A 16,629-nucleotide genomic window follows, 5' to 3' on the forward strand; every position below is an offset into this window, starting at 1 on the left:
AGTGCATTAGAACTGTTTAAAACAAGCTTAAAATTAGATCAGCGATATTAAAATTAGTCAGCAATTTTAAAATTAATCAGCAATATTTAATTAAGAAAAAATTGTCCAAATAACCCCCACCTAAAAATATTCTGGCTTTCAATGTGGTATTGGAGAAGGATTTTTTTTTATTATTTCTGAGTCAATTATGGACTTAAAATCAAATCCTTATTATTTTTTTGTTGTATACTTCATGAAGGAACAAGCCAGTCCTGTCTTGTCAAGTGCTTGGCAAATCTGTTAGCATCCTTAATTCTTTATTTTTCCCCAAACTGCAATTAGATTTAAACTGTGCACCAAAGTCTTCCATCATATGCAGACAATTTCATCAGTTCTAATGTTCATCTTAATCTTTTTTCCTCATCCCAAAACACTTTGAGAAAGAATTATTAAATTATGGAAAAACATTTAAAACAAAATAGAATATTTTCGATTAACTGAATGGAATGAAAAGTTAGCTTTTTTAATTTGTGTGGGCTAGTAAATCCTGTAAGAGGAACTACTTTCCATCAAATTGTTCTTTTATTACATTTCGATTAGATTTGAAAATATATTACAGTTTTGACAGTTGCGTCATGGTGGTTTTCTACATTGTTGACATTTTCTGAGAGAGTCTTGCAATTGTGTTTGACAATGCTGTTATGTCATTGAAGAAAATCTACTACTTTTGAAAAGCTGCAGAAATTGGATAAGGTTCTAAAAAAAAGGGTTTACTGAGAAAAGTAATTTTCAAACCAATGTATATAAATACTCAATTTTGTATTTAATATGATTTATGCGCAGTCTGACTTTGGTTAGTGTCGTAGCTATGCAAAAAAAAGGAAATAATATTGTGTTCAAAAGTTGGTTGTAAGTTAAATTAAGAAGTGTTTTCTGTGTATTAGTTTTTTCACAATCATCAAAATGGACTAAGTACTGTAAGAAAATCATCATATTGTTTCAATATCTTATAAATATAACAGGAGAATTCTTTAAACTTTGACCTCTTTAATTGTTGAATTATCCATTAGTACCTAACTGTTATACCCCTACTCAAGGACTGGCTGATATATTTGAATCATATTGCCTGTCAGTCATTCCATAGGTATATCTGTCTGAACTTGATCCTACTTATCTCACCAATGGATGGATTGATTTTGCTTTTAATTGGATTTCAGATTTGGTTTCATTTCCCTGTACTTTGGTATATACAAATTTACAATGATAGGTTGTTTAGGTCTAACCTAAATTTTTTTTTTCCATCTTAAAGATGAGGATATGCAAAATCATTGGTGTACAAGAGATGTTACAATCAGTGTTACAATCAAACAGGGTTCTCAATAAGTTTTAAAGTAGGTGGCACCATTGATACCAAACATTTTTTTTTCAATTTAATTTTTTTTTTAGCAACAAAATAGCCAGCGCCAATGTCAAAGTAGACGACGAAATTGCCGGACATGGACACTTATTGAGAACCCTAATCAAATTAATAAAATTTCAAAATATCTTTTATTTCAAAATCACAAGATACAGTATCTTTCATGAACCAACAATTTTTGTATAGTTTATATATTTTACTAAAGTCAGTTTTTTTTTTATGAATTAAAATAAGTTGTGGAAGTCAGAATTGGCTTTGCAGTCATTTCTCAGTATGATTTTCATGGTTTCAATCTATCTGTAATTATTACATTGCATGATCTTTCATCATCAATTCTAAGGGTTTTGGTTGATGCTAGCCAGCCATTATTACATGTATGGAAAAAAATAATATTTATCTATTGACCTAAAACTAGGTTGTAATTGGAGTATACCAACCTGACTGACAAAGTCATTCTATTCATGAGCCACAGGTCAGAAAAATTTAACCATTTGGAAAATTGATCAATTCCAATGGTTACCGTAAATCAGTATCATACTCCATGTCACAGAAAAAATATCTACATTGTAACTTATGTTCAGCTTGTGTATATTTTTTCACTTTTATTTTAAAATCATGACCTTGAAGGTAAGTTTTGTTTGTGAATGTTAAGTTGTCATTAATAGCAGAAGGTCACAACCTTTTATTCTAAACAGGATCAAGAAAAAAAATATGTGCCATTTTTTGAAAGTTTTTATTTGATATGCTGAAATTAACACACCAGTAGAATTCATTCATTGTGTTTGACCTATTAATAGAAGTTACTTTGGCTGATGTTTGTGTGACAATTAGCAGTTGTAAAAACCATAGTTATTTTCCATTTGCAAGTCTTTATTCTTGTATAAAATTTGTTTTGGTTTACAAAGTAAAAACAAACTTAGAATATAAAACAAAGGCTAGTGTTGTTTGAGTCAAATTAAATGACCCTTGGATTTTTTTTAGAAAGATTCCTAAATTAAGTGTTCCCTACAGCTTTTGAAAAAGTAAAAAAATCCTGGTTAAAAAGGTAAAAAGGCAGTCTAGCATGTTGGAGGGGGGTTGAAAACACCATGCAAGCATTAACATTTATTTAAGGAAAGCAGGGCATCTGTGCCCTCTCAAAATTGTCTGTAGGAAACACTATCATTCTCATGCTGTAAATAAAGATTAAAAGATGTGTACCAAATAAGGTTTATCAAAAACTGCATAAACTCACCAAAGTAATTTACAAAGTAATCTGAGTTAAAGGGGAGATAACTCTGCAGATGAAAGACCGGAAAGTTCAATTTTCCTACATGTTTTCACAAGTTTCTTGCATCAGTGAAAGTTTTTAAATTATCACTTTTATGAACCCATATTGCAAGTAATAAATATATAAATAATAGAGATTTTTATACAGAAGTTGATCTACATGGTTAACAACAAGATGTCTTTGACAGCAGTGTGGAAACCTTACAAGTCAAAACCCTGCTAAATATTGCAAAACTTCCACAGATGTGGTGTGAACATGTGCTTCAGAAACAGGTGTTTTGACAAAATCTTTGGGCTAATAGTGGCATGACAACTTTGTCAAGGTGATAATACTTTTTTATCAGACATAATTGCTAAGTCATGAATACACAGTGGACAGAAATGAGCTAAAAACATCACTAATTGTTCAATTTTCCTACATGTTTTCACAACTTTCCGTTGTCAGTGAAAGTTTTTCAATTAACACTTTTATGGACCCATAGTGTCTAGTTAAAAATGTATGGATGACATTAAATCATATGTTTCAAGTCATATTCATGTGAGGCCAAAAGATATGGCCAGGCTGTAAGAATCTTGTAAAAAAAAAATTGCATTTAAAAAAGAAAGTATTGAAATATTAATTGGAAGAAAAATTTTTTTTTTTGTGATTAATTGTTCAGTCCCATTTCAGCCAGATTTATAGTTGTAGAAGAAATATTTTTTTAGAATATAGCAGTGTATAAATTGAGACGTATTTTAAAATACAACAGCATTTTCAGTATCTACATTAGTGGCTTTGAAAATGATTTTTGATTTGAAAAAAAAAACATAATGAAGACAATTGAGTTTTCATCATAAAATGAGTTTATATATGTGTCTTTACTCTGTACAAGTGGAACAAAAAATCCTTAATCCTTAATACAGTTATTTATCTTATGACTAATTAAATGTCAGTCTATGAAAGCATCAGGCAGTGGGTGAAACATTGTAACCCACAAATATCAATCTAAATAAAAAATTTACAAATATTTCCAGCAATTCAGAGATCAAATAGTGGTCATTACAAATAGGGAAGACTTCCTTGATTGAAAGTATTTTTGGATTACCAGTTTTCATAGTTTTCATGGGTGGGTTGATCCACAAATTTAAGAACCCAACGAATATTACCTGTAGACCATCGGTTTAGGAGGTTGACCATCAACACTATTTGTTCTTGTGACAAATATATACTTCTAAGGGTGTTACAAACTTGTTCAAGCTATATTGACCAGCAGAATTTCCATGCATATCTTAAAGATTGGTGTATCATAGCCTACAAAACATTTTGTGTAAGAGTAATCAAGGGAACCAAGATTCTTGTGGAAATCAAGGGTTAAAACCTAAAATATTTGATATATAATCACTGGTGCTGTGCTTCTTACTGGAAAGGTGCAAATTTAGGTTGCATTAATATACCCATAGCAATACCGTTATACGTGGGCATTTTGAGATAAAAAAAAATGTGATGAGGAGTCACCATGAATTCTTGTGAGCATGTGAAATAAAAAAAATATGTTGACAACTGATTTAGGCCTCAATACACCTGAAATATTCCTTCCTGTAAGTACAGTAACGTCAGATCTCTCCTTGGGCTAAATAAAGGAACTAAAGTAACCTTGACATTTGCATTTGAGATGTCACTTAAAAATTAATATTATAGCCTTAGCTCTAAATAGGTTAAAAAACAATTTGTTTGCTTGCTTTAAGCAATAGAGTGTGTATAATTGAATTGAAAAGTAATTGATTTCCAAACTAGTTCAGTGTTACATTTGAAAGATCTCCATCATAAGTTAGTTCTGGCAAACACCAGTATAAAGATTTTGTTAATAATGATATAGAAATGCTCTGTTTTATGCAATTATTTAACCACATCGATTATACTTTAGCTGTTTCACACTATTTCATATATTTCAATTTTCTACAATCTTTATGGTAGAAGATTCTTATTTGGATAGAATTGGTTAATGTTATTTTCCTACTCTTGATTGCTCAGTTTACATTTTATCATGCTTGCTGAGGCTTGAATGTTGAAAATCTAAAGTGATAAAGTAGCATGAACCACTCCTACCTTACTGAGGTCCATTCATACAATGTAGGATAACTCATTTAACTTTTAAGTGAATTTTTTTTATTTTTGTATGTGTTGGAGGGAGGGGTGAACAAATCATGTACTAAGCCCAGCTGTTTATGAACTCAATTCTTCAACCATCAGACAAATTATGAAAATCTAATGCATTAACTTTTGATTTGAATGCATACTGGTCATACATCTTCTACTGAAATTTGTATGAGCCTTTCTTACATTTAAGGATCTTCTTTCTAAAGCACATAAGTTACAGCTTTTTTTGTTTTTAAAGGTTTTTCACAGCTCTGAATTTATGAGATACATCCTTTCTTTTTTACTGAATATATAATTCTTAAAAAATTATATAAACGATTATTACACTTTTGGAGTATGTAAGTGTGTGGACTATGTTCTTTCGTTCTTCTTTCAGGTGAAGCAGCAGGGCTGGCCATGGGTTTGGTTATGTTAGGTACAAAGCATGCCAGTGCTATAGAAGATATGCTTGCTGTAAGTAGATTTAATTAACACCAAAATAAAAAAAAATATTTGAGATTCCCATCCCCTCCAGACCCAATTTTTTCACCCTCCCTGAAGAGTTTTATTGATTTTCCCCCTATTTAGGTCAATTGACAGAATTTTCACTTTAATTGATTAAAAATAGTATTTTATATTGTAACAATACTTTATTTTAAGATATTTACTCTCAATTTTGTCAATTTCCTTTGCCCTCGGATTTTTAATTTATACATCCATTTTCTTAGATTCCTTATAAGCACTAATTCAGTCCTTAGATAAACTGAAGTTGTTTACTTATATTTATTTCTGTGTCTCATGTGCAAAATAACCGATTTAAAAATAACTTCTCATAAATTTATCTGGCTTCTCTAGTTGTTCAATATACTGTAGTAACTGAGAGCTAGAAATAGCTTTTAATTCAGTTGACCAATCCTTGATGGGAAGAGGTGGATAGCATGTGATTTGGTATCTTTTTAATGCCATTGTCTGCTGTTAGGCCTTCATTTGTTTACAAATCTTTTAATTTAAAAAGAGTAAATTGATAGTTCAATTTCAGTAGATAATTATTTAAGGAGCAAACGATCAATGTGTTGCTTAAATAGATAAATAAATTAAATAAAAGGTGATTAATTGTTGTTCCAGTCATGTCTGATACATGTAAACAATACAGCAGTCTTGAAATTCTATATCATGTTGTACCTTATGTTTTGAATGTATCAGAGTGTTTTTTTATTGTCATTGTACTGTATTAATACTTAATTTGCAAATATTGCCCACACCATATCAGATCTCAGGTTCCTATTGTAGTTTTAAGAGCCTTAACATCATGAAATGGCATTTTCATGCTTAAAGTATTAATTATGATCAAATTTTATTTTAGAGCTTCTTATAATGGTATCCACTTATTAAAAAAAATAAATAAAATAAAACATTGATATCAAAATTTAAAAATGGAACAACTAAACAAATTAGTATAAGAAAACAAATTATGAAATTTGTACAAGTTGCCTTTCCTTCTAATAGAAACAAATAATAATTATATAAAGATAGTTATGAAAACATCTACTCACAATTCAACCAGCCTAATATGTACTAAAGATTAAAAAAAAAACAGTCTGAGAGGTCTAGTGGTATTTGGGGTTGTTAATTTAATTTCTGGCTGTGTCACACTTGTTCCTATCATTGTCATACCAACCAGGTGGCATATTTCTGAATTAGGATACTGTGTCGAAGTGTTGACTGGGATCACAAGTCTATATGCATGCTGTTCCTTCTGTGAGTTAGCACATACCTGGCTCAATATGTCAGACTAGGACAAAGCAGAGTCTATTTGATAGGAAAACATATTCTCATCCTGATATGCATGAGAAATCTGCCCTAGGATGTAAAACAATTATTCAGAAAATCATTCTCCATATTACACATGGGCTTTATTATCTTTAGAATCAAGTTATTAGATTTTGCCTAAGTGTGACAAATTGCAACTCTCCAAGAAATCACATATTTAATTTGACATGCAAAAAGTGCATGTCAGATGATTGAAAGTTATTTATGAATATCAATTGAACACTTACTTTCATAAGGCAAAAAAAATAATAGTCAAGAAAGAAATAGGGTAGCTAGGAAGGAAAATTAAAATATTTTTTGAAAATATTTAACATATAGTTAAATGGGAAGCAATCTAGACTTTAACAGTGCTTGAGTAAAAATGGTCATAAAATGTTAGGGACAAAAAGGAGAATAGGTTGGGGAGTACGAAATAAACATTTTATTTATTTTTTTTGCCTAAGTTGATTTGGATTTTGACTTCTATACATTTCCAGGTTATGCTCAAGTATAGCATTATATGATTCAATACTTTATGTGATGCAGAAAAACTGAATTCTGTGAAAGATAATAAATATTAATTCTTTCATAGAATTTGAATCCATGTCTAAATCCTACAACAAAGTCTTTTCTAGAGAGTTCTGTGAGTGAAAATAAAACCTCCACTAATGTATTGAAACACTTGTTACAGAAATACTGAAAACATACTCTAAATTGATTAAATGATTTTGTAGAAGTCTGCAATCTTCAAGGTTTGGAATGTTTAAAAATTGGTTGTCATTGCTTCTCGTCCAAGTGTGAAGAATATAAGATGGTTGGGAAGGAGGAAATTAAAAAATCTCATGAACCCGCTAGAAAAAATACAGTGGTTCTCCAAGCTTTCTCTCTGGGGACTTCCCATCCTTGGTTGTCTCTGAAAGATCTCTGTCCTTCACTCTGACTCCTATCCTTGGTTGTCTTTGAGAGATCACTGTCCTTCACACTGATTCCCATCATTGGTTGTGTCTGAGATTGCCGTCCTTCACTCTGATTCCCATCCTAGATTGTCTCTGAGATCTTTGTCCTTCACTCTGGTTCCCATCTTTGGTTGTCTTTGAGAGATCTCTGACCTTCACTCTGATTCCATCATTGGTTGTCTCTGAGAGATCTGACCTTCACTCTGATTCCAATCATTGGTTGTCTCTGAGATCTTTGTCCTTCACTCTCCCATTCTTGGTTGTCTCTGAGAGATCTCTGTCCTGCACTCTGATTTCTATCCTTCAATGTCTCTTAGAGATCTCTGTCCTGCACTCTGGTTCCTATCCTTCAATGTCTCTTGGAGATCTCTATCCTTTTCTTTGACTCCCATTTTTGGTTGTCTCTTAGATATCCCCAGTACTTCACTCTTGATTCCCATCCTTGGTTGTCTTTGAGAGATCTCTGACCTTCACTCTGTTTCCCATCCTTGGTTGTCTTAAATATCTCAGTACTTTACCCTTGATTCCCATCCTTGGTTTTCTCTTAGATCTCTGTCCTTCACTCTGATTTCCATCCTTGGTTGTCTCTGAGATCTTTGTCCTTCACACTGATTCATATCATTGGTTGTCTCTTAGATATCTCAGTAAGTCACTCTTGATTCCCATCTTTGGTTGTGTCTAAGGTATCAGTCCTTCACACTGGTTCCTATCATTGGTTGTCTCAGAGAGATATCTGTCATTCACACTGATTCTTATCATTGTTTGTCTCGGAGATCTCTGTCCTTCACTTTGATTCCTATTATTGATTGTCTCAGATATCTGTCTTTCACACTAATTCCTATCATTCATCATTGGTTGTCTCTTCGATATCTTAGTCCTTCACACTGATTCCTGTAATTGGTTGTCTCAGAAAGATCTCTGTCCTTCACACTGATTCCCACTCTTAGTTGTCTTTGAAAGATCTCAGTCTTTTTCTCTGATCAAGTTCGATGATTTACATCTTCACTGTTTCTGAAAACACCATGATGCAATTGATTTTATGAATTTTGAATATGCATGTACTTACAGACCTGAGATTAAAATTGTGGGTAATACATTTCAATGGGTCAATTTACTGAGCACAAAATGTGTTTGGTGTCACCATGGCCAATCTTATTGTAGAATATATTTTGATACCTCAAAATAACATCAACAAGTGCCCCAAAAATATGAGCATTGTCGTTTTACTGATTTCATTTTCTTTTTTCAGTATGCTAAGGAAACCCAGCATGAGAAAATTTTACGTGGGTTGGCAGTTGGAATATCTTTGACTATGTATGAAAGGCTAGAAGAGGCAGATGCTTTAATTGATACCCTTACACGTGATAAAGATCCCATTTTAAGATGGTCTGGTATGTTCACGGTTGCCATGGCATACTGTGGTTCAGCTAATAACCAAGCCATCAGGAAACTTCTGCATGTAGCTGTAAGTGGATACAGATAAGCTATAGTCTTGAGGCAGTTCTCATTAATTATTTGTCTTATTTAAGTCGATTTCCATTGAGCAATTATAGAACACCATTGGAAAGATTCTAAACTTCAATTTTAGTGCATGTACTTTCAGGGCAATAACTAAAAATATCTTTGTTGTAAAGTGGTTATGTACTTCATTTTAAGTGTAGGAGATCTGGCATTTCATATATTGTTACTCATACAAATTTTCCAACAAATGAAGGCAAAATGTTGTCATTGTCTTTTTGCAAGAGTTCAGACAGTCTTAATTTGTCTCTGAGTTTTGAGGTGAGAATTTGGTTTTGATAAGTCGTGCTTGATATTTGAACAGGTCAGTGATGTAAATGATGATGTAAGAAGAATAGCAGTTACATCCCTTGGATTCCTCCTGTTCAGGTAAGTTTCCCCCTCTTTCATAGAGGTAATATTCAGTCGAACTTCACTCGTTCAAACTTGGATGGCTCGCATACCCGGGATTTTTCGAACACAACTCAAAGTACCAAACTTTTCTCCTATATAATCAACATAAATAACCTTGGATTTCTCAAACTTCAAATTCTCGAACACTTGAACTAACTAGTTGGTCCACTCAGTAATAAATCTTAGAATATAACCCTCCGCTAACTGGAACTTGTCAGCCATTTTGTCAGCTTGGATAATAAAAAGTGTGAAAAACTGAAAAACTATCATTATTCAGTGTCATTTTAGTTACTTACAGGTAATATTTAAGTTATGATCACTAATTAGGTAGTTTTAATCTAACATAGTACTGATTGTACCAAAATTGGCATGATGAAAGCATAAAAGAAAATTTAATGTCAACAAATTATTGATGAGGGAACTCGAACTCTGAATTTTTTTAAGAGCAAACACAGCATTTTTAATGTCAGCAAATCAACATAACCTTCTGAAAGTGACTGGAAAATATCCAAGACCTAACAATACTTTGTAGGAAGTAAGTAATTTCTAACGAATAAGTTGAACTCGGATTGGCAACGAAAAAAATCCGGAAATTTACTAACTTCAATTTCTCGAACTCCCGATAACTCAAACAAATATCAATGGCCCCTTGGAGTTCAAGATACCGATGTTTGACTGCACTTTAAAAAAAATAGACACTTTTATGAATTAATTGTGATTTCAATCTCCAAAATCTCTAGAATTCCCACCACAACCTTCTTAGCTCACCTGGATCATTGGTACCAGTGAATAATGCCTTTACTTTGGGTACACAATCCATTGCCTGTCATTTGGTTTCTATACAATTCTAACCTTTTTTATTTCCTGAATTAAAACCCCATTGACTAATTCTACCAAACTTGGCAGGAAGGGTGTTTTGTGAAGCCTTTTTAAACATTCCACTTTTGATTCTTGGTCAATCAAACAACATGGCAACTTCAATCTATTAAAACTTCTGGTAGGCCAATTTTTATATGACTGTGAAAAAATTGTGGTTATATAATGGTAAGGCACTGTCATCATCCATGTCATTGTGTCATCTGTAGGCATATTTGTTAGTTAATCTTTATAAAAAGAAGGTTTACAGGGAAATAGATTAACGGTCGCCCACTCGCCAATGCCGACCAGAAATGTGCCATTTTTTCTATTTTAATAGCCCAGCTGGCAAATTGCAAAAAAATTATTGTAAACAAAAGTTGTGGTCGGAGTTGTAACTGGTTATCATTCGATCGGAAACATAGCGTCCTTAGTTAAATTTTTATCGGTAACCAGTTCTAGTAATACGGTTCCTAACCGATGTCAGTTTCTTATTTAGAATTGTTTATTAATTTCCGCATCCGGAATTTCGAAAAATGTGGAATTTTATTTCTGGGGTTAAAAAAACCCAAGAAACCAACACCACAGCCAAGAGAAAGACATACCAAAAAGAATATTAATAAAAAATAAATCAGTTAAAAACCTGTCTTTAGCACCTGCTAAGCCTATTGTCATTAATGATGATAAGGGAAGAGGTTAAGTCTGAAGAGTTGGCTACTGAGAATGAGGAAGGGGGACAGGAAGAAGGAGAAAATGAGGCAGCAGGAGAGAGTCAGATAGAAGAAGAGATAGAGGTAGAGGTAGGAGAGAATCAGGAATAAAGGTAGAGGTGAGTGAGAAGCTAGGATGAAAGCGATTATGAGTCAACAATAATCTTTATTCTCAAAAACCACATATTTGGTACAGAGACACATAACATATATAAAATATATGCTATACAAAACTATTTACAGACAAGTTGGAAACATTACAGTATTGATGAAGTTAATCAGACATGTCAGAGTGTGATAGCGATTTAGAAAAGGATTCTGTTTTTGCAAGATTGTTTGAATATTCTAGAGATTAATTTGTTCAGAATCTGAATAAAAATTAATCTCTAGGATATTCAAACAGTCTACTGTTTTATGTATTAAAGTTTTGAATTTATATGAATTGGTTGTATAATTTTAATTCACTGAAAGAGATATATTATCCAAAGCACATTTTTAACTTCCAACTGCACATTTTAGAGTTTTCATGATGCATATAAATAGGGAGACTATGTAGTGAATGAGTGAATGTGTATGACAACAAATCACACCATACACTGAAAATTATCAAGGAACAGAGCTTTTATTCCTGTTCTGCATCTTGATGTTGCATGAGGGTCTTTAACAATGAACAAATGGTTCATACCCTCAAACAAGTATTTTTACGTACCAAAATTTTGTCAGAAAAAGTCTGGGCTACTAACTTTTTTTCTGGGCAAATTGATTTTATACTTAAGTAGCCCAGGTGGCTAGTGGCCTCAAAAAGTTAATCTTTACCCCTGGTTTATATTAATTTTAGGGGTTGATATTGGGGGCTAATACTTGAGGAATTATGGCATTAGGGTCTGAAAGAAGCACTTTTCTGGTTTGTTAATTGGAAAGGCTTTTTAGTGCGCCTGATTTTTCATTTTCAAATTTAATGAAAGACAGGAGATTGACAGTTTCAGCAAAACTGTTTTTTTTTGTTTTTTTTGATTAACAGTGTATAATTTGTAATTTTTTGGAAGACATGGAATTCACCTGTATTATTGTCAGTTATGACTCATATTTAGGATTATATGCACCAAATTTCACCAAGTAATTGAGTTTTCTAAGAATTGTCATCTTGTCATTTCATTGTCAAGCCTTCTGGGTTTACAAACCTATAGTATACATTAGTTGTTTATCAGTAGCCAGTGTTATTTAATTATTGCTAATTACAGTAGTGATTATCATGCTGTGCTGTCTACAATAACAGAAATCTAAGGGAGAATGAAAGAACTTCGGCTTAATACATGTCATAGATTCTGAAACGAACATTAGGACTCTGACCACTGGCTGACACCAGTGTTTAAAGACTTTTGTTGACAGATTTTGACATCCACAACAGAACACTGCTGCTAATGAGATATTGTAAACTCTTTACTGCTTAAAGAAAATAAAGTTAATGGAGTTTTTATGGTGGCACCCTTTTAAAAGTCATTAGATTTTTATAATATCTAAACTATAAATGATAAATAAATAAGCTATCATTTTTATTTTATTATTATTATTATCTGACCTTGTTGTTTTTAACAAAGTCTCATTACTTTGAGTGTCTTTGCTATGGTGATTTCATTTCTTTATTCTTTTTTATGCCCCACTCTTAAGAGTAGAAGCTATATTGCAATCACGTTGTAAGTCCTTCAGTCCATTCGTAACACTTTTTATAACAGATTTCTTATCCTTTATTCGAGGGAATGCTTAGATATTTGGTATATTGCTTTGCAAGGTGACTTCTACTATGTCCCCCCTTTTCAGGCTCCATGCTTGTCTACTTCCTGTTCACAGATCGACTTAATAATTTTTCTGATGTTAAATTGTGGAAACTTTCATAACTGATTTTTCAGTTTCTATGAAGAGGAATGCTTAGATATTTGGTATATTGCTTTTGTGGGATGACATGTACTCTGACTCCCTTCCCCAGCTTTGACTGAAATGGTTGAGTTGGAGTATGCATACTACGTCGTGTTCTCCTTTCAACTATGTACACTTATTGGTAGTTATGAATTTGGGGATGTACATTTAGTTTAAGGTATGGACTAGCATTTAGAAGGGAATTCTATACATGTATTTCACAGTGTACTTGTGTCTTTAAACTATATTGGGATCAATTTTATTTATTGATTAGATAATAACTGACTTTCAAAGAAAAATGGATCTTTTGGCAACCCAATCTCCTTATTTGTATCTTTTGCTTTATTGAATACCATATCAATGGCTGTTTTGTTCTTGAGTTACATTTGATGTATCTCTGCGTCACGAAGCTTTGAAGGCGCCACTCTTGTCATGTCTGCTAAGCATATTTTTGTTTTACATTTGATAATCTTTGAACCCAATCATAGCTGCAATTATTCAATGTTTTTCCTTTCTTGGAATTGCTACTTGACAGTTTCCCCATAGAATTTGTCAATTTATTAATGGCAAGTGGATGGTTATAGCATTTTAAATGCAGTTAGATTGCATGTGGATGACAGTCTGTCTACTTGATGAATGCCTGTAGGGATACAACTTAGTGCAGCTCTGTATTGCCACATGAAGAAAATTGTAAATGATTCTTTTATTTATTTATAATTATTATGGTATTAAGTTTGGGTATTTTTTAAACTTGTATACCTGTACACTACATTTGTACACTACATATGTACATGAGCAACATACAGTTATAGTTATATGCCAGTGGCTTTCTGTATTACATTCTTAACATTTGAAGTCTTTAGATGTGTTGATATCCTTATGAACCATTATCAAGTTGTAGTACTTGTGTGAAAAGGAGGACTGGTAGAAAAAGTAAGTGTATAAAAGTCCTTATGAAATGTAAATATATTTGATATAACTTCATGCTAATGCTCAAAATTACAAGATAAAAAAAGTTAATATATCTGGGATTTAAAATTTGAAATACAGGTACTAATAAGTATATTGGAGTTCTGAAATTGTACTGGCATCAGATGATTGAGATTCAACCCAAGGCTTACATATAAAGCCTATTAAAAGACCCATGTAGAAAGAAATTTTCATGAGGTGCATTGAAATATGAAATGAAACTCGTAGAATTTTAACCCAATATCTTTCCTGGACTGATTTATACTGATAATGATAATAACCATATCTATGTATTGTCTTGTGTCATTGGTAAATTGTTGTACATGAGTTAAGATGACCCATGTAAGACAAGACAAGGTCATTGTATAATCCAATCAAAACAAAGACTGAGAAGACCTCAAAGGTGATTTATGATTTTGCTATGTAACATTGCAATGATTGTTGTGGGAAATGGTGGAGATATTCTCTCTGTCTATAGACAAATTGCTGATAAAATGCAGCATTTTATACAAGAAATAAGTATATACACTCATTCCTAATGGAAGTCTGAGATTTTTAACACTAAAAGTAATATAACTTCATTGTCTTTTCAGTTGTTCCACTGTGCTTCACTTGTGCAAAAGTCTCAATTTTCTCAACACTCTTGTAAAGAATCAATTAAAAATCTATTACTTTTTTCAAAATATTTATCTCAGAGATTGATTCATTATAAAGTCTACATTTTATAACTACACAATCATTGCTTTACAATTTTAGAAATTTTATGCTTCCCACAAGAAACCACAGCATGAAAATTAACTTTCTTGCAACATAACTGACTAATGTAACTTTGCCTGGGATGAATTTCACTTGCCATGGGTAAGAGAAATGGGGGTTCTAAACTCTGCAATTGTTATAATTTCATTGAACTATGAAAAGTGGTTACCATAAATAAATTATTCTACTCTATACCCAAAAAATTCTACATTTCATTGTGCATAATCAGTATGACAGTTACCTATGGAAGCCAGTGGTTCAAAGAAAGAACCTTAATTCCCTTTTGCTGTAAAGCTAACAGTCATATAGCACCAATTAGTTCTAAAAAATATATTAAGCACACAATTATTTTGCCTTTAGGAGATCTCCTGATATAGAGATCAATATGGAACAAAGTGCAGAATGGGAAAATTGCTCGCAGCTCTTCAATTTTCCAATTAATAAACAAAAGATGTTTTAAGTACAGAAACAGCAGTCTTTAATAGTTTATGTCATTTCCTGTAATTATTAGTTTAGTAAATTATAGTAAAACTAAGCTGTCTGTGAGATGAGGCCACTGTCCTAGGGAAGACAATGCCTTAGATTCAGGAGACACATCCATGATATTGTTAGCTTATTTTAGAACTACCTCATTCTTTTATTATAGCAATCACCCTATAATGATCTCTCTGTCTGTTTGTATGTCCTTCCATTACAAACTCCTGTTGGGGCTTTAACTGTTTTGTCTTTGGATATTGGTTTATTTTATTTTGGGTGGAGGTAAATCACCTGAAAATGATGTGTGGTGTACAATGGATAGTGACCTAAGACCATGAAATTTGATTACACTATCAAATTCTGTTTTTTCATTGACTAACTCCTGTGTAGGCTGTAACTTTTTTTGTCTTTTGATTTGGGCTTTGAATATTTGGAATGTGGGTAGATCACCTGAAGACAATGTATTATGGATAATTGTCTAGAACCTTGAACTTTCACCTCAAGGTCGAGTTCATGTTTTTTCAGTGACAAACTTGTGTCTGGAATATATTTGATTTTATACTTCTTTCTCAACTGGTAAATATTCCTATTGAATATGAGTACCACATTAAAAACTGAAAATTTTGAATTTCACCTACAATTGGACCCTAAAATCCCTTTAAGGTATTTAAGTGGTAAGTATAAGAAAAAAATTTATTGACTCATTCCCTTTTTATAATCTAGTTTACTATGCCATCAGATAAAAAGTCCTTTCTTGCTCAGAAGTATTCTTGAATGGCATTGACAGTTTCATCAGAACCAGAATCTGTAATTTTCCCTGGGGACCACCAAGCTCTCATTTTAATAGTCCTGTCACATATTTGTGACTCTCTTACATAGATGAATGTATATTCCCACAGGAAGTCTTAAATTTATCCTTTATAGATATAATATATCAGTTGGAGGGATTTTTATGCTGGAAGTTTCTACATCTCCTATTGTAAGCTCACCTGGCTAAAGGCCAAGTGAATTTATGCCATCACTTGGCTTCTGTCGTCATCATCATCGTGGACAAATTTTTGAAAATCCTCTAAAACTACTTGACCGACAGGATGTTAACTTGGTATGATTGTTCCTTAGAGTATTGTGCACAATATGACTTTTGGGATTTATAATCCTTGAAAAACCATGGCCGCATTACTAAATATAGAACATAGGAGTCTGAAGGCATTTTTTTGCAAATAACTAAAAAAATATTGCCTTTAGCAAAATTCTGGCAGTTGGTAATATTGTTCAGCATCAAGAGATGGACCTATGCCAAACTTTTCAAAATGATTTGTCTACTGATGTAGGAGTTATGGCCCCTGAAACAGCTTTTTTTTGCATTTTTCCCCATGTACAACTTTGAAAATCCTCTTCTCAGAAATCATTTTACAGAATTTGATGAAAGTTGGCCTATCTGTTCCTTGAGATATTCCACACCAAAGTGTTGTTGGGATTTTCGATCCATGA

General features: G+C 32.5%; 1 protein-coding gene across 1 annotated transcript in view; it reads left to right on the top strand.

The window, feature by feature from the left end:
- Nucleotides 1-16,629, top strand: part of LOC148624727 (26S proteasome non-ATPase regulatory subunit 1-like) — a 153,749-nt gene that overhangs the window by 31,544 nt on the left and 105,576 nt on the right. The window contains exons 19-21 of the mRNA XM_088567584.1: nt 5,179-5,255; nt 8,796-9,011; nt 9,369-9,433. Coding sequence (XP_088423710.1) covers nt 5,179-5,255; nt 8,796-9,011; nt 9,369-9,433 — 358 coding nt within the window. The remainder of the gene's footprint in view (nt 1-5,178; nt 5,256-8,795; nt 9,012-9,368; nt 9,434-16,629) is intronic.

This window comes from Perna viridis, chromosome 2 (assembly GCF_037379345.1).
Source record: "Perna viridis isolate PV_CMFRI_1.1 ecotype Kerala chromosome 2, ASM3737934v1, whole genome shotgun sequence".
In the NCBI taxonomy this organism is placed as follows: domain Eukaryota; kingdom Metazoa; phylum Mollusca; class Bivalvia; order Mytilida; family Mytilidae; genus Perna; species Perna viridis.